Source organism: Xylona heveae (assembly GCF_001619985.1).
Source record: "Xylona heveae TC161 unplaced genomic scaffold L228scaffold_7, whole genome shotgun sequence".
In the NCBI taxonomy this organism is placed as follows: domain Eukaryota; kingdom Fungi; phylum Ascomycota; class Xylonomycetes; order Xylonales; family Xylonaceae; genus Xylona; species Xylona heveae.
In genome coordinates this window covers 834,659-851,883 of record NW_017264199.1, presented here as the reverse complement: position 1 = coordinate 851,883, position 17,225 = coordinate 834,659, and the positions used below count along the sequence as shown (strand labels likewise).

The 17,225-nt window shown below is 50.0% G+C and overlaps 4 protein-coding genes across 4 annotated transcripts; 2 read left to right on the top strand and 2 right to left on the bottom strand.

The window, feature by feature from the left end:
* Nucleotides 1–5,082: 5,082 nt before the first annotated feature.
* Nucleotides 5,083–7,388, top strand: L228DRAFT_239701 (hypothetical protein; the record flags this gene model as incomplete). The annotated part of the gene is made up of 3 exons (XM_018331169.1): nucleotides 5,083–5,576; nucleotides 5,647–7,159; nucleotides 7,224–7,388. The coding sequence occupies 3 exons, from the start codon at nucleotides 5,083–5,085 to the stop codon at nucleotides 7,386–7,388; spliced, it is 2,172 nt and encodes a 723-aa protein (XP_018187310.1).
* Nucleotides 7,389–8,023: 635 nt separating this feature from the next.
* Nucleotides 8,024–10,133, bottom strand: L228DRAFT_248485 (putative MFS monocarboxylate transporter). Its single transcript, XM_018332861.1, has 2 exons — nucleotides 9,016–10,133; nucleotides 8,024–8,890 (listed from the first exon to the last, which is right to left on the bottom strand). The coding sequence occupies exons 1-2, from the start codon at nucleotides 10,048–10,050 to the stop codon at nucleotides 8,381–8,383; spliced, it is 1,545 nt and encodes a 514-aa protein (XP_018187309.1). The 5' UTR covers nucleotides 10,051–10,133; the 3' UTR covers nucleotides 8,024–8,380.
* A 1,305-nt stretch (nucleotides 10,134–11,438) lies between these two features.
* Nucleotides 11,439–12,782, top strand: L228DRAFT_159150 (hypothetical protein). Its single transcript, XM_018329378.1, has 4 exons — nucleotides 11,439–11,619; nucleotides 11,756–12,022; nucleotides 12,160–12,476; nucleotides 12,547–12,782. Exons 1-4 carry the CDS (start codon nucleotides 11,518–11,520, stop codon nucleotides 12,704–12,706), a joined length of 846 nt encoding a protein of 281 aa, XP_018187308.1. The 5' UTR covers nucleotides 11,439–11,517; the 3' UTR covers nucleotides 12,707–12,782.
* Nucleotides 12,783–12,959: 177 nt separating this feature from the next.
* On the bottom strand, nucleotides 12,960–16,392 carry L228DRAFT_278020 (hypothetical protein; the record flags this gene model as incomplete). The annotated part of the gene is made up of 4 exons (XM_018335636.1): nucleotides 12,960–13,263; nucleotides 13,353–14,454; nucleotides 14,604–15,760; nucleotides 15,886–16,392. The coding sequence occupies 4 exons, from the start codon at nucleotides 16,390–16,392 to the stop codon at nucleotides 13,018–13,020; spliced, it is 3,012 nt and encodes a 1,003-aa protein (XP_018187307.1). The 3' UTR covers nucleotides 12,960–13,017.
* Between the last annotated feature and the right edge of the window lie 833 nt (nucleotides 16,393–17,225).

Below are 17,225 nucleotides of genomic sequence, written 5' to 3'. Positions count from 1 at the left end.
TTGCACTGAATATTGCACATGTTGCAAGGACACCGACCTTGTTGACTTTCTTCTGATAAATCTCCCTTTGTGTCCTTCGCAGCTTTACCAATAAGATCTTCAATCTGGCCTTCAACCTGCTTTTCCATCGCGTGATGCGGATGCACGGATTGTAAGAGGGCAATGGACAGCGATAGGACTTTCTGGTGCAATATTATCCTGTTCTCTATAGGCTTTTGTCAATTCTCAAAATAACTTGCTTCGAAACACCAGAATTTGTCACTCCGTGTCATAATATATCTTTTCTGGAGACAAAGAAATGGAATTTTTTTTTTTTTTTTTTTTTCAATGGACCTGGGCATCAAATTTGGCAAATGAGCCAAGCATTTCTGAACTTATGACAAAGAGTCAAGAGTGCACAAGTTGATCACGTATCACCAGGTTCAGTGCTGGTCTCTTAGATTCAAACAAAAACATTTCCGTTATGATAATAACAACGGTCCACTTCTTTGTGACTCTAGGATCAAACAAAAACTAAAATATCCCTCAAAGACAAAACACAGCAAAATTAAAAATTCTTAGCCCACAGATTCCATTAAGAGTGCTTTCTCCTTTCTAATGCGGGACTCCTCACCTCATTTTCCATGGCTATTATTTTTAGCAACACGAGCATTGCAACGTTCATTTCCTGCAGTACAATGAATGGCGGTAGAACCCTGATACGGACAATTTCTAATTATTTTTGGAAGAGATCATGACTAAAAGACTTACAACTATTAAGTCTAGAAAGTGATAGTACTAAGAAGAAAAAGCCCCTGAATATTAAATTAATGATTGTTCGTGGCATTGTTGGAGCTGCAACAGACAGTCAAACGTCGGCTACAAACATCTTAACAAACTTCAAATAAAACACGCATCGAACTTACAGCATGTGCAATCCTTTACTAGCACAATCTAGGGTTGGCTGTCAGTTTGCATATCTAACAAACATTGTTCTGATAAGTATTTCACCTAACCCTAAGAATACGCATGAGTACTTTCCGCACCTACCAATACGGTAGAACTCGGAACGAGGTATCGCTTTTTTTATTGCCTTGATGCATTCACCATGCAAGTGCTCCAAACCCTGTCATGAGTCTGGCATGCCTAGTAAACCTTGGAACCTTTTGGACCTCTTTGACGCACGTAAGTAGTCAGGGGTCGCGTGTTAGTGGCGCAATTCGTATCAAGAGCGATGTTGTTGTGCCGAGGGTTAAAACAACGGGAGAATGAACCTTGTTTGACCATTTGGGTTCTTTGTCGTATCGATAAGCGATAAGGAGAGGCAATCTGACAGGCGCAAGAATGAGGACGATTTGGGAAGATCTGCCTAGTCCCTTCTTGGTGGCTATGGTGAAGCACTGGGACCTGCGGGACTTGTCGAGGGGCCGCGCCCGTGGTGGCGATCGACCCGTCCGGTCGCTTGCTCTGCGTCTCTCCGTAAGTGCAAGATGCCACCAGTCTGCACCGAGGCGGGTTGGATTGTTAAGCTAGGCTCCCCACCTGGCCATTTCGTTACGATTTCAAAACGGTGATGGCAGGTTTTCTGCGATGGTATCCGTGGCGAAAACCCGAAGAAAATTTATGGAGTACTGGTTGGGAAGACATTAGGTAGTTAATGAGCACAGACAACTAACAAAGCGCGGGTGGCTCGCAGTCCCCGTGAGTGTGGTTCCTGAACAAGAGGAAAACAAAGATCGGTAACTTGATCCGATGATGTCGTTAGCTCATGGATCTTCGCATGCGAATATCCACCGTCCGCAACTCAGCCCTTCAACATTATGTACAGAGTACTTTCGCCTTTACTGAATAAGACGTGATCGGATAAGCCCGAGGTTGGAGACGCAGGACCAACGATCTAAAGCATCAACGAGGGAGGCATCCTTCGGAAGACTCATACAAACTATCTCGCCATTTGAATATATCGGCCAGAGTGTGGAGCGGGGGTTGGATCCGGAGGGCCTAAGAGCCGTGAGCTGCATCAGGTGGCCACCTAAAGTCAAGTTGGGGCTTTAGGCGGACACGACGGCGGCCATCATCAAACGCCACGGCATCCATTCTGATTGGACTGTTTGCAGACAAGACTGCTACACATCTATCTAGGTAGGTTGGATGACTCGATATCAAATTGTAGGTTTCGTCATCCTTTCAAATGTGCACATTGTCCAGTATTGCCAGACGGCAAACTAAGAGGGATATTTCCTGTAATCAGGAGGGAATGCTCGACACCAACCGACTTTTGGTTTCCCCAAATTCTGGCTCGGAGAAGGCCAGTGGCAATGGTAATGAACCATTCGACCACGCATAATCATCGATTTGACGCTAGCGTTGCAGGAAAAGGCTGATGCAAGCTCAGGTACCACACCAAAGAGGAGCCTCTAAGCCCTGGGCTATGCTCTAAGCCGACAAACTTGTGGACATGATAAGGGGATGTTGCTTCCCGTTGGCGATTTATGACGGAGGTACCTTCTTGAATGAACACTCGACCGACCACTACGAGTACCTGCTGTAGCGATGAGACGCCCTTGCATACAATACTATTCGGCCGCAAAGCCCAAACAATAGCTAGCGCCTCTTCGTCGCACGTTGGCAAAAGTAACCTCTGGCGGGGCATGGCCAGCGAGAGAGTTACCTAGACCGCATAGAGCTTTGTTTGGCACCTGTACCTGCCTAAGGTACCTGAGATATATTTATGGTACCGTACCCCCGCACAATCAAAGCGTCTCCGATACCTGATTGAAGTGTGCCCAGTACCCGGATCACTCTGAAAAGATTCCTACAATGGCGATAGGGTGATTTCTGATTTGTTGTTTTCAAATCAGACCGGATAAACGGCCTCAAAACCTCTACAGTGCGAGTCGCGCTTTCTATCGCCAGTAGATGATCAGTTTGTTTGTATCGACCATGATTCATCGCCAGGGCCTGGTCGCATAGATTCAAGTGAAACGAACCCTCGTAAGCCCCGGCAATAATGGTACTGCTACATTGTTCTGCGGCCTCTGGAAGCGGCATATGGTGGGGGTTTGGGTGCGTAGACATGTGGAGCTTTCGCCATCATGTGAAGGTTTGCTCTTCAGTACTTTACTTTATCCGCAAGACCATGTGCCAGGAACGCGCAGAAAGTGATCAAGAGGAACTCGTCGATCTATTGGTACAAGGACGGGTTTGGAATTGCCCCTCCACTCGTGGACTCTCATCCCCACCGAGAGCGAGAAAACGAGACGTTGGATTGGTTGACGAGTTCAGGAGTCAATCCGTGCCTGTCGCCTCGTGCTGATGTGCATCGCTACAGAGCGCCCGCATCTTCCCAATTATTGCTGACCTCTCTACCTACTACTAACAAACTCTTGCATCATTGCATTCGATGACTCTTGTCTCAGCGACATGTGCCTCTTTTGTCTGGTCCGGCCCATGCTTAAGTGGACCCCACTTATCGGAGTACAGCGAGCGGGATGGCGATAAAACAAGGATAGTCGTAGCTGATACAGTTTTATTTGTTTTGGCCTGAGGTGGGATGCAGTTGGTATTTGGCTCGTTTAGTCCCAGAGAAGAATCCTCTCCCGCGTCGCGAAAACAAATTACTCTATGGCATCGCCTTGGATGAGCGTGGCGAACACCCTGGTCTCTTGGAAGGTGGCCTCAAAGGTGAGACTTCTCAAATGTACGTACAGTAGGACGTGCTTAGCAGTCAGTAGGTAGGTAGGTAGGTAGGTCAGTAAGTAGACGTGGAGGATAATAATGTGTCCCCAAGTGGCCAATTTCCGCACGCAGGCTTACGCCGAGAGTGAACACCATAAGCCATGGTCCCCTTGGGCGCCCTGGTAGACCAAGGGGGATATGCCTACAAGCAGCGCAGGGCCTCGAATGCGTCGCAGAAGTTGGAGCAAAAGGGCGACAAGGTTCTGGGCGAAGGCTGGGATCGGCTGCCTAGGCGGCGCTAAGGAAAGGTCTAGTACCCCTCGCATCGCGTCGGTTCCCCTCGTTCAACAGGCCCCTCGTCCCTCGTTCCTTTTAGTGTCTCTTTTTTGAGGCTGCTTTTCTTAACTCGTCCTGTACCATGTACCTGCCGTCGTACTTGTTATTGCCGTGCTTGGGGTGCTTGGTGCACCGACAAAATAATACGCAAACTGTAACTCTGTAGGCCGCTTCCCTCTCTAGTCCCCGGTTACGTTACGGCTTGGACTGGATGGTGGTGGTGGTGGCCCTTCCCTTTCCCTCTTGCGCACGTTTCTTTACCTCTTTCCCCCATCATCCCTCTATCTCACTCGCCCTTTCCATCTGTCCCTCATGCCGTCTGCTCCGACCCTAACTTGGTTTCCTGACTAAACACCTCCACTAAACATTACCTACCTCCCCCATACCCGATACACCTCCCTCACATACATCACACTTGCCGTCACCTTGGTCTCACCGACCGAAAGATTCACCGAACGCAGCAGCTCCCTCAAGCTTACATCGCAACGTCCTTTGCCGTTTCACTTTCGTCCATCGAAATCTGATTTCCTTCGACGACGGGCGAACGTTGCCTCGAATTTCACAACTCTATCCAGCCTGTAATAAGGTGGTCAAGAAGCTTCATTTGTCGCGACGATTCTGCGAGGTGGCGGGGCTCTGACCATCCTATCTCAACACCTCAACCGCCGCATTTCGTTTCCTCCGGTCACCCGGTTCGCTCAACCACCTTCAGCTTCGACCGACGATTTCAACTTCGTCGTCATTTATATGCTGCCTTGAAAGGACGCCCTCTCGCGGATCTTCGCTTTTACAGTTTTGCTGTTGAACCTGCGATATCGTCCCGCGCTCTCTTCCATGTCGCCTCAGCGTCCCGGCCGATCCCACTTCTCGAAACTAGTCAACCACATCGACATAATTATAATACTGCAAGGCGGAGCGTACCCTTAAACGATCTGCCCGAGCCAGTACTTGGTCCACACGACACCTTTTTTTTCCGCGCGTGTCGCTGTCAATATATTCTTCCGACGTCTCCTTTTTCTCGGGTTTCGCTCTTTGGGGCGTTTTGCTCGTTTTGCTCGTTAATTTTTTGGTTTTTTCTGCTTCGGCGGCATGGCTTTTCATCCGGTAAATACGGGCTCTGTGTCCGAAAGCCAACGTCGGCAATCTGAGGCCATAGCTCTAGCGGCGCCCAGAACAAACACAATCGGACCCAATCGGCCCCAATCTCAGGTCGGCGCACCTGAAGCATCTCCGAATTCGCTGCCAAAGGACAAATTTGGTGGCCTTGCTGGACAGCGACCTTTGCCATCCTCAACGTCCTTGACGAACCCCGCTTCTGCTCTCCCCCAGTCTGACCAGAACCGCCTGGAAGGAATGCCCAGTAGAGGAAACTCTCTTCGGTCTACTCGATCCGGGGGTTCTGGACATCCGACTGTGGACCCGGAAGATTCTGATGAAGGCCAGGACGCGTCGGAGAATGAGAGTGTTGCGGGAGATATTGCTCGGCCCGCAAAGAAGAAGAAAGGGCAAAGATTCTTTTGTACCGAATTTCCTCCCTGCAATTTGAGCTTCACTAGAAGCGAACACCTTGCTCGTCATATCAGGTAAAACTTCGCAGCTTGTTTTTTTACCCTTCTCTGTGGCGCAGATACTGACCGTTCTTTTGCCCTCTAGGAAACATACCGGAGAACGGCCGTTCCAGTGTCATTGTGCTCGTCGATTTTCTCGATTGGATAATTTACGCCAACATGCTCAAACAGTCCATGTCAATGAGGACATCCCAGGAGACTCACTTGCAGCCACTGGGACACGCTTCCAGCGCCAAATCAGGACGGATCGCGTTCGGCCGCCAGGGAGCCGTTCTCGTGCAACTACGCTTGGGAGCCACCCTGGCCCGAGCAGGGGCCATAGTAGGACCTTATCTGCCTCAAGTGTAGCGTCGACTGTGTCAACCACAAGTCAGCGGGATGATGGACGTAGGCAACCGCCTCCACTTATGATGGCTAATGATCCAACCGCTCGTGCGAGATTAACGCTCGACACCTTTCGAATTCCTCCTGAAATTTCTGGTCAACAGTTCACTGGCTATTCCGCGAATTCTCCCGGTAGCTTTAGCACACCTACCTCGGCCCATTTTTCTACGGGACCTGGAAGTCCCTTGTTTACTCCGGGGCTTCAATCGCCCATTTCAACTATTCCAAGGAACCCAGGTGTGTGGGCTCAAAGAACGCCAAACCGACGGCTGTCAGTACCTTCTGGTGTCAACTCGTATACTTCCCCGCATGGAGCGACGTATCAGCCTCCTTATCTCAGCCCGCTTGCGTCATCGACTGCCTCAATCTACACACCCGATGGAAGCAGCTTCGGAAGCCCGACAAGTTCGACATTCTCCGCCAGGCGCGAGACTGTAACTTCTGCAGATGCGGAATGGCGCCGAAGGACATGGCATCCTGAAACTTACACTGGCTCCTATAATCGACCAGCTCCCCGCGGCACAGGCTACTATCAAACGCCGGACAACCCTGAGGCAGCAATGGCGTCACAAGTCTCAGCGAGTCAAACCTCGGCTACTCGTCTACCCGGAATTGAAAGCTTTGATCGAGTTTCTTATAGACCGTTGACGCCGCCGGAAAGAGGAACGAGCCCTATGCAACTAGATACTCCAAGCCGACTTGCGTCCGTCGCAGGGCCCACAGAGCAGTCAGGTGTGGGGCCAGACGATAAACGTGGTCATGTCCAATGGGACATGTCTCTGCATCATAATTTGACCAAGCTAGACATTACTTCATCAGGACAGGAACCGCACGTTTGGGGACAGTCTTTGAGTCGTCCGCCAAACGGCTCTACTTCCAGGCCATCTACTGCGCCTCAGCCTCCCATGTATCCTGATACCCGGTTGTCTCATACTCAACCCATCCAGTATCAGTCTATCGAAGTGCAGCAGAGCAGCAACGGATCACCCGAGACGCCCAGGCGAATCAAACGGCAAGGCTGGTACAATGGCCCTCTCTCGGCTACTCAGCCGACATTCAGTGCTCAGCGGACGTCTCCTGAAGACTCTAGCAGTAGTGAAGGTGTTCCAACCCCTTCAATATCATCTGCTGGAGAATATCATCCCTCTATTGTGCATAGCAATGGGTACATTGAAGCCAATCACTCGACTGTTGGGCCTGAGGATAGCCACGCAGTACGTATAAGGTTCCTAATTTTCCCAATATTCTGTGGTTTGACTAACGCGTTGCCTGGTTTAGAGTTACACAAATAAGAATGGAAACACTGTTAGTTATCCGCTGCCATCCGAAAGAGGAACTCGGATGGACATAGTTGAAGAACCTTCAAGACGAAAGAGAGATGACGCAGATATGGGCCGACTAGAGGCTCTTGTGGCGGTCGCGACAAGCGAAACAAAGCCATAAAAGCCCCTTTATAACGGGTTCTACTGCTGACGAGGTGGACTCTTGTAAGCCTCTAATGGCACGAGGGATGTTGGCTGGGTGGGCTCAGCTGATATCCTTTTAAACGTCGATTTTCCCACAACTTACGAGACTGACGAATGTTTACGAATTTTCTTTAATGAATTTGATACGACCCGTTCACGTCATGACAACCCAACTCACTCCATTATTATCTGGAGATACCCAGGGAGGAACTATATGCCATGCTTTAGGCGTTTTTCTTTTTGAATTCAATGTTCAATGTTCCGGATATCACATCGTTTGGTTAAGCTATTCTTGATTTTGTCGCACCTCTTTTTTTAAGCCTTGAATCCGATTTCACCAATTCACTCTTTTTTTACTTAAGCAACACAGGAGTTGCATCTAATTCTCCCGTTATCGGGGCGTATGGTCTTAGGGTGACTTTTATTCCTTTACCTGGCCCTTTTGGCCATAGAGGGATGATTGTTGCCCGAGAAGAACCTGCGGGGTCTCCGCATATTGCCTTGACCTTTTTATCTCCCTTCTCTTGGACATTTTTTTTTTCTGGAATTGTTGATCAAATCACGAATTAATTAGCTTTTTTGCAAGTAACACAACTTTAGTCAGCGCTACCGCATTCACCTCGCTTCATATTTAACAGTGACAAGAATTATGACAACCAAAATTGCCTCAAACCCCTTTCAGCGCCATTAATGCTCCTTCAAAAGCAGAGGGTTTGATCGATTAGAGCGAGACATGAAGCGAGTTTGCTTTTACAACCATTCCTGATTCCATAAACCGCGAGCGCAATGCGTTGTGCATATTGGCGGCAACGATTGGACAGGCTGAAAGAGAAGACGATTACGCCACTACAAATGGCCTTCAAATGCAAAGAAGAGAATAAAAACAATTATGCCATGCGCCGGAAACGATGCAATACCAAACAGGTCAAACACAAACCAGATTTTCCGTGGTCAAAGCAGGGCACCAGTTCAAAATCTCGCAAGTTTGAGGCCGATCTTGGCGGTCCTGGCCGCGAGCAAGATCAACGACCCACATACTAACATTGAGCCAGCAAACATCTGGGCGTAAAGGTAATGGCCATTACCACGCTGAACCAGCGCCCCTCCGATGGGAGCTCCTGTTAAGCACGCAAAACTAATGACTGAGAAAACCATACCCATCCGCACACCTGTGCGTTTCAGGTCGGTTGTCAGGCTCGACAAAGTTGCAGGGAAGAGGCCCTGCATTCCTGATGCCACCATACCGTATACAACTGCAAATGCAAACAATCCTCCGCGCGAGTGAGCACCGGACCAGCCGTAGAGACATAATCCACATCCGGCGGCATATGGTATCAGCAGATTCATGCAACCAAACCAATGATCTGCGGCGAAGGCTGACAGCAAACGAGTGACGATACCAACTCCGTTCATGACCAACAGTAGAGTGATTGAGTCGGATTGATTGACACCGATGATATCTCGGCCATAGGAACCTACCTATTTTACGGAGAAAGGTATTCGTCAGCAAGGATCAAGTACTTGACTCTGGCGTCACTGAGTGAAGCAGATGTCAAAACGCAAAGTGGTGGGCACCAGTTCGAAGTTAGGTGATTCAAACTTACATAGTAATAGGCAAAATACAACCCCAAAAAGCAGAGAAACATGCCAAGGGTAAACAGCGCATAGGGCAGCTCACGAAATGCCCCCCATTCAACCCAAGCTCCGGATTTACGTGGTGGAAGCCGAGTCCTCGTAAATGCAAATGCCGTCATTTGCGTTCCCAAAACAATAAAAGCAATCACGCGTACGGTCCAGCCGAATCCAATCTTAGGAAGCAGTTGCTGCACAACCACCGGCAAGATCATCCCTCCGGTAGCAGTTCCACACGCCGAAATGCCAAGCGCGAGCGCTCGATTCTTGGAGAAATATGTTGCCAAGAGCGCTATTGTGGGGCAGAAGACGAGCCCATCACCAATACCGGTACAGATGCCTTGCGCTAGGAATAGCTGCCAGTATTTAGTGCACAGAGATGTCGTGAACATGCCGAGCAACTGGAGGGTGGTTCCAAAAACGAAGATGTGTCTATAATACCCAGCATCTGTGGCTCGCCCAGAAAATGTCCCGACGAAGAAGAGAAGGAAAATCTGGACGGATCCCACCCAGGATATATCCGATGGTTCATGGCCGAGCGTTTCGACATAGTACGTCTGAAAAACGCCAAAAGACGAGATGTAACCCCAGGTGCCAAAAACGACCAAATGGGCCATGACGGCTTGCGTCCATGCGGTGAGACCTCCGTCAGGTGGCGGCCCAGGATCTCGACAGGACGACTTTGATCTGCGGATACTAAGCCGCGTGGAAGCTCTACCTACTTCCTCGTCGGCGCGTTGGCCCTCCTCGTCACGAGCATCATCGTCATCAAGTGTGTGGGTGTCGTCCTCATTATCGGTGCAGTCATCTTCCTTTTCCTGGTTGTTCATGCTCCTTGCTTCCAACTCTGGCCGTTTTTCTTCGTCGGTATGCCTGTCTGCGTCATGGCCCATTTCCTTTGTGGGTGCACTCGAACTGTTGCAGCGGACAGTTGGAGCAGCATTCGCGCAGTGTGGGACATTGGTACACTTTGAACGGTCTAGCATATTTTTCAAATCCCTCCCCATTTATTTTTTTTTAAAAGAACAAAAAAAAAGGATTTGGTGCTCTTATATACAGCCAGGACAGAAATAACTTATTGACTGAGAAGTCTGATGGTATGGCTTGTGGTCGACAGTGTAGAGTTTGAGAGAAATTATTTGCGTCATGTCTCTTAAAAGTAATTAGTTAACTAAACAATTTGAGATCATGGCAGACTTTATAGTGTTGGCGTTGCAAGCGAACGGAAAGGAAAATGTGTCATCCTCCAGATTATAAACGTTGAGTCGTATGGAGTAGGCTCATTTCACCAAAAAAATTATGTGGATCCGTCGGAAGATCTTGAAGCCAAAAAACTCGTACCGAATCAGGTTGCTGCAAAACCGCGGGAAACTTATCCGCTTGTGCGCCCTTCCCTTGACAGACTCGATAACCAACAGGGGTGCCTGCCACCACCTCGGCATGCTTGACAGGGGACCGAACCTCGAGCGAGTCTCAAATGCGGGGGAGAATTTGCATTTATATATACAGCTCATACATTAATCTGTATTTATTTTGGATGCACTGGTATTCTCTCATTGCTTCTGTTTACAGGTTTAAGCATCCTCGAGCCATGGAACTGGAACGTGTGCTCGACCTGTAGTGGCTTGTTCAAGGTGTTCTAGAGTTTCCTTTCTTCCCGCCCTCTGTGCCTTGAATCTTGTGTTTGGCAAACCGGACTCTGACGGCAATATCATTCCAACTAATGACGGAAATCTACATGAGATGCCCTTCAATGAACGCTACAAGCTTTTTATGAAAACATAATTACCTACTACAAACCCCAGAGTGCCCTTCAACATGTATACTGAAGCCAATTTTTCATTGTGAGTCATGCCCGCGACAAGATCAACGGCAGTCGTGTGTCAAAGGTTGGTAGTGGGGTGTCCTGGGTGCAGTTGGTTGAATTTTCGCTTAGATATCGGCACAGATTAGATGTGTCCGTCCCTTTCGCTCTCTTGAAGATTTCTAGCGTCTACAAGACTACGGTGTTTCGAACAAACGTCAATACTTCAAATATGACTTTCAGGCTAACAAGGAACGAGATTCATGCCAGGAGATTTTCAGCACAGGGGTCTAAACCATATAAGCTTCTGTGGAGAGTGTTCTAGTCTGAAGCCAAGCCTTTGTCCGATTCTCAGCTCCGAGCGACTTCTTAGTACCTGGTCAAGGGTCCAACTGTCTCGCGACTCTCTCTCCCCTCGCCCCTCCACTAACTTAACGACGGGCCTTTACCTAAAAGAGTTCAATCAGATAAGTTTACAGCTCCGACGCGGACCGAAGCAACAAAATGCGTAACAATCTGCGCTGAGCACATTTACCGCAGGCGAAAGTAGCTGCCTAGTCTTGCATCATCGACAATTTCATGTGTTTGTCCGCAGCTTGAAAGTCAACCACATCTATGAGCAGCTGGATCTCTTGATCCCCTCTCTCCTCCGCGCTGCTCGAAAATAGCTATGGCGACGGGATTCAGTGTTCCTAACCAGGAACAACCACTTCTACACACACCGGTCCCGCGTCGTTCTGTAACCGGTGCGGCCTGGGTATATCCGCTCAAGGTGCGTTTTGAAGCTGTGCTGGAATAAGATGCATATATATACATATATGCCAAAATACCCAAATACATCGGTCTCTTGCTACATAATCATAGCAGCTGAGAAAAAGTAAACGACTAACCCTTCCATTCGTCACTAGGGCATATACTTTTTCCTTTCTCACCGGTACTTGCACCCGCTGCTTCGAGCGCGCCTCTTGCCGTGTTTTCTCCTCTCAATCGCCGTCCTAGCGATCCTTTTCACATTCACCTATCTGCCTCAGGTCGCCGTTCTTGCCATTTTCCACGGGCGGCACCTAGCATGGATCAACGGCGCATTCTTAGTGCTCGGCGAGGGCGCCGCCATCGTGGCGCTTCTCTTTGAAGCATTTTTAGTAGATGAAACGCTGGTCGATGTTTTTGACGCGGTTAGTCTTACACAACTTCACCTCTCTTCTGTTCAATATTGGGCCTCCCCTCACAGGCCGGCAATTGGGTTTTCATGAATAACGGACAATGTCATTTTTCTCGGGACGATCGCTGACAGTAGCCCGCCCAATGACAGGTTCTTGTCGATCATGGCCTAGAAAACCTCGTTGCGAAAAGACGGCCAGTGGACCCTTATGGAGAAAGCAATCCGGCCAGACGATTAGGGAAACCCACTCAGTCCTCGGTCTATGCTCCATTCTCCTTCCGACAGATTATCGAGTTTGTCCTGCTCCTCCCTCTCAACTTCCTTCCGGTAGTGGGCACGCCCTTGTTTCTCATTCTCACTGGGTATCGAGCGGGACCGTTGCATCACTGGCGATACTTTAAATTTCTGGAATTCAGCAAGTCGGAAAGGAAAGCGTTTGTTCGGCAAAGACAACGCGCATACACAGCGTACGTAAATTGTGGCTTATTTCATTCCATTATCCTGTCAGCGCTAATATCAATGCTTTTCGCACCACAGATTTGGTACCATTGCATTAATCCTCCAACTTATCCCGGTACTCAGCATGTTCTTCTTAATGACGACGGCAGCTGGGTCGGCGCTCTGGGTGGTCAGACTCGAGAAGCAAAGGCGTCTTGAATCAGCAGACGTTGAGCCTCCCTATGTTGATAACGTCTAAGCTCAGAATCCCTTTTCATATAGTCAGGCGCATGGTTTATATACGGACATTTTTACTTTTTGCAAGTTCATTTTGTATCCTTCTGTACTATCATTGCATCTCAGCGGTCCAAAAAAATACTTTCGCTCGCCCTCTCTTTTACTTTTCCTGCCTATCCAAACGCACAACGCACAACGCCGTAGTATCGACATTTTAGTCCGCATATAACGCCCACGAGAATTACCAAGCTGCGATACGCCGAAGAAAAAAAAAAGATACCCTTCAAAGAATTAGGCTCATCCAAAACCGAACCGTGACACCGCGGCACAAAATCATAAGCTGTAAAAGCCAATATCTGAAAACCGAGTCTGGTATTCCCGCAAACTCGCCCAATGCCGCAGCTCATTCTCTTCGGCATCCCCTACGGGTGCATTGTTGGTGGGCGGCTGGAGACGCTCAAGATTCACTAGGAGATCAAGAATCGCCTTGAGATCCTGCTCGACTTTGAGCGCCAACTTTCCCTTGCGCGTCCGCGGCGCATTCAGGAGCGTCGAAGCCACTTGTCTAATTTTATTAATCTGCACGTCCGCATGGTCAGCTGGATGCTCGGCCAATACGCCTTTGGGGAGAAGCCGTCAAAGGATGAAGGGAGAGATCAAAACCTTACCAAGCTTCCATTATTCGGCTCCATGTTGACTTGACTTATACTCCTGATGACAAGCAAGAGATCCTTGATGATGGTCTCCCGCTCGGCTGCCATTTCCTGCCTCACCAGATCGAAGTCGCCCGGCGGAGAAGAGGCAGCAGCAGCGGCAGTAGCAGCACCGACTCTCCCCGGACGATGATAGGGACTTGAGTGGGGGGCATCTTCTGGCGCAGACGTTGGTGTGGCTGATGTCGTCGATGGCGCTGTATCTGACCTTGTTGTATTTCCGCCGCCCTGCACATCGCTTACGGAAAAGTACTTTTCGACAACGTATGATCGGATGCTCAGCCAACTAATATAGATGTTTGCCTTTTGTACTTCATACTGGATATCTCTATTCTCGGACGTAGTCATTGCCGTAGCTGTTGCTGTTGCCCAAGGGTGCATATCTGCACTTGGTCGTGGGCCTAGTCCTGGTCCTGGTCTTCCTCCTCCGTTCTCGTATACCCGCCGCTCAGGCGTTCCTCCTCCTGCTCCTCCTCCAGAGGGAGAATAATATTGTCCAGCCGCCGAAAAAGAAGAAGAAAAAGTAGGCGGAGCCGGAGGCGGAGTCGGATGATGAGAAGGCGGAGCCGGATGATGATGGGGATGAGAATGAGAAGGATGAGTAGGATGAGGATGAGGATGTGTATAATGGGAAGGAGGATGATGATGAGAAGGACCGTACTTCTCAAACTCGCCAGGCCTCTTGCCCGGTCTGAGCATCAACTCCGGCGGCACGCTGTCCAAGACTCTCTTCACATTGCGCAAGCACTGGTGGAACAGCGCCTGCTGGCGGCTCCAGTCGAAGAACTCGCCGACGCCGTACGCATTCTCAAACGTGCTGAGCTGGTTGTCCGACAGGTATACTTTGACGTTGTAATTGAACCCGACGAGCTCGGAGATGGTCCCTGACCCTGACCCCGCAGGTTGTTGCTGGTTCTGGTTCTGGTGCTGGTGCTCGATGCGGTCTGGGAAAATGAACGCGTCGTCGACTTCGACGGGCAGAGGCGGGTACGGCGTTGTCGGCGTGGGAGGGTGCAGGATCTGTTCGTTGAAGAAGAGGCCGAGTTGGCGGAGCGTTCTGCAGTCGTTGGTGAGTAAAAGATGGAGGAAGGAAATGTAGAGGACACAAGATAAGAAGAAAGGGAAATGTAGAGGACGGAAAGGAGAAGAGGGAAAGGAGAGAAGAAAAGGAGAAGAAGAGAAGGAAAAGAGAAAAGGAAAACATACTTGAGTCCGACAAACATCAACCAAAACAGTCGTCGGCCGAGCTCCTGCACAATGTAATCTGCGTGATTGGCGCGGAATCCATCGTAATATGAATCATCATTATTAATATTAGTATTGTTGTTATTCTTATCATAATTGACCTCGGCGCGTGAGTCCGCCCCGGCAGCCGTGCTAGTGTGCTGCGTCGCCGTCGCCGGCGTCGTCGTTGTCGTCGGACTGCTGGTTGACGCACCGGCAGGCCGCGAAGACGATGATAGTGTTGCCATTGCAAAATCAGACAACAAGCTATCCGGCGCACTTGCGCCTGGCGTGGGAATCATAAAATTCGACGAAGTCTTCAATATCGCCGCGCATTCTTCAAAATAGACATAGCATTGTCGAATGTTAAGCATATACGCGCCGGACAAGCCCAGGAAATAGCTCACCGCGCAATCATACACGCTGAGGTCGCGGTCGAGATAGCCCGGCCCGCGCGCCTCGAGGGCGATTTTCCGACACTGGTTCACCAGGCTGGCGGAGGTGGGGTACAGCCAGCGCTCGCGCTTCGTGGTCAGTCGCTGTCGCGGTTTGCGCGGAAACGACGCAACCAGGCATGCAATCATTGATGCCAAGAGGGAGAGAAACGTCGGGTTCGTCCGGTCTTCGCGCCGTTCAAAGGCAGCGCGGAACGAAGGCTCGTGCGGGATGGGCACAAGAGGATGCATGTATATAAAGTAGTCGTCGATGAGTAGTCGCAGGGTGGATATCGAGCATATGGCTTCGGCAGAGAGGGGTTGATGGGGTGTTGATAGAGAGGCGAGTGTTTGTGCGGCGTATGTGGGAGAGGAAGGATCAGAAGAAGTATTCGTGGTGGTATTGGTAGTTGTATTTGTGGTGGTAGCAGTAGTATTATTCCCGAGCCCAATTGGTGGTGATTGTAAAGTAGCAGTAGGATCGGCATCAGGACCAGGACCAAGACCGGCGCCTCGACCAGGGCCAGTGCCAGGGCTAGGACCAGGGACAGTGACATGACTAGGAGAATGCAGCCCGTCCAAACGTCGCCGCTTGAGCGCTTCGGCGTGTCGGTTTGGAGGGCCCCGGCGCCGGCTTGGCCGGTTGAATGTACATGGTATATCGAGCGAAGCGCATGCGCGGCATGGCGGGCCGCTCTCGTCGCACTAATGGGTTGAGGTGGTGTATTAGTATGGGGGATATATATATATATGTATATATATAGAGCGAGTTTGGAGAAATCTCGTGGGGCAGAGGGAGGTTGGGCTAAAGGGAGCAGAGTCTAACATACTTTGACTTTTCGTAGGCTGCATGCATCGCAGGCTTTTCGTAGCCGGTTTACCTTGGAAGGCGTACTGCCTTCGCCGCCGGGGCTTGCATGGGAAGATGCGCCAGCGCTTCCCTCTACGGCAGCAGTGGCGGCTGCTGCTGCTGCGGCCGCCGCAGCCGCCGCAGTTCCACGATCATCATATCCACGATGCGTTTGTGCCTCTAGTATTCCGGGTATCAATGGCGGCGATCCCGGCAGTCCCGGACCAGGGAAACCAGCGTCTTGTGCGTTCCGGCCTGGCATCGGATCCCCGTGGGATCTAGCGCCACTGAGAAAGGTTTCGAAGGCCGGTAATGACAGTCCCTCTGAGGAACCCAGTCTTGATTTGATTATAGGTGATGCGCCGCGTGAATGCTGCGGGACAGAAGCCGGTATACGTCCCAATGCTGCGCCAGGGTCGTGTGGGCTTCCTGTGGCCGGTTTCCTTCCTTCTGCTCCTGCGCTTGCGCTTGGCAATTGCGTAGTCATGTGGAAGCCTCGCCCCGCAGAGGCAGGAGGATAACCAGACATTGGAAGATTGGGACGATTTTTCAGCGCACAACGCCGCGCAGCAGTCCGAGTCTGATCATCCGTTGTGCGGTGGTATGGAAATCCGGCAACAAAACGCGGTTATGTAGTCGAGAGTAGCTGCCGACGAACGAAGCGCGGATAGAATAAGGCGACAGATTCAAGTCGTGGTCAATTGAAACGCGTATCCTTCCTCAGGCTCTTTCAGGTAAAGACAAATGGTGTTCTCTTCTGCTGTTGCGGCGCCACGACGTTGTCAAGGAGTTGAGTACCGCGCAAATCAACGGCCGCGCGGTAGTCGTATAATCGCGAGTCAAGTCAATCTTGAGAACAGAATATTGGTCGTGAAGCGTGGTCGGTTAGATCAGTCCAGAATCGTCAAATCGTAAAGCAGTGTGAAGGAAAAATTGTTGTGGTGATGCTACGCCGATATGCAGCCTTGTCATGAGCTCATGAGCCGAACAGTTAAGCTTTAGAGCTAAATGTTGTGTGGGATAGAATTGGACCAGCTGTATCTTGGACTAAAAACGTCTGGTGTTGCCGTCACGTTTCAAGGTAATATTTGAAGGAGAATGTTGCCATTGAGATGTCATTTATGAAACATGACAAAGTCAATTGTATATTTATTTCAATGGTTCCATAACTTTGAGCGATAAAGTTGGTCCAGGGCATTAATCTGCAAGGGGTGATAGAGTCGGAGATATTTCGGGGGGATACTGATGCTGTCAATTGCCGGGGGGTCTTCTGTCAACGGCATCTCCGGATATACCATCGCTTGTCCGGCCAGTATAACC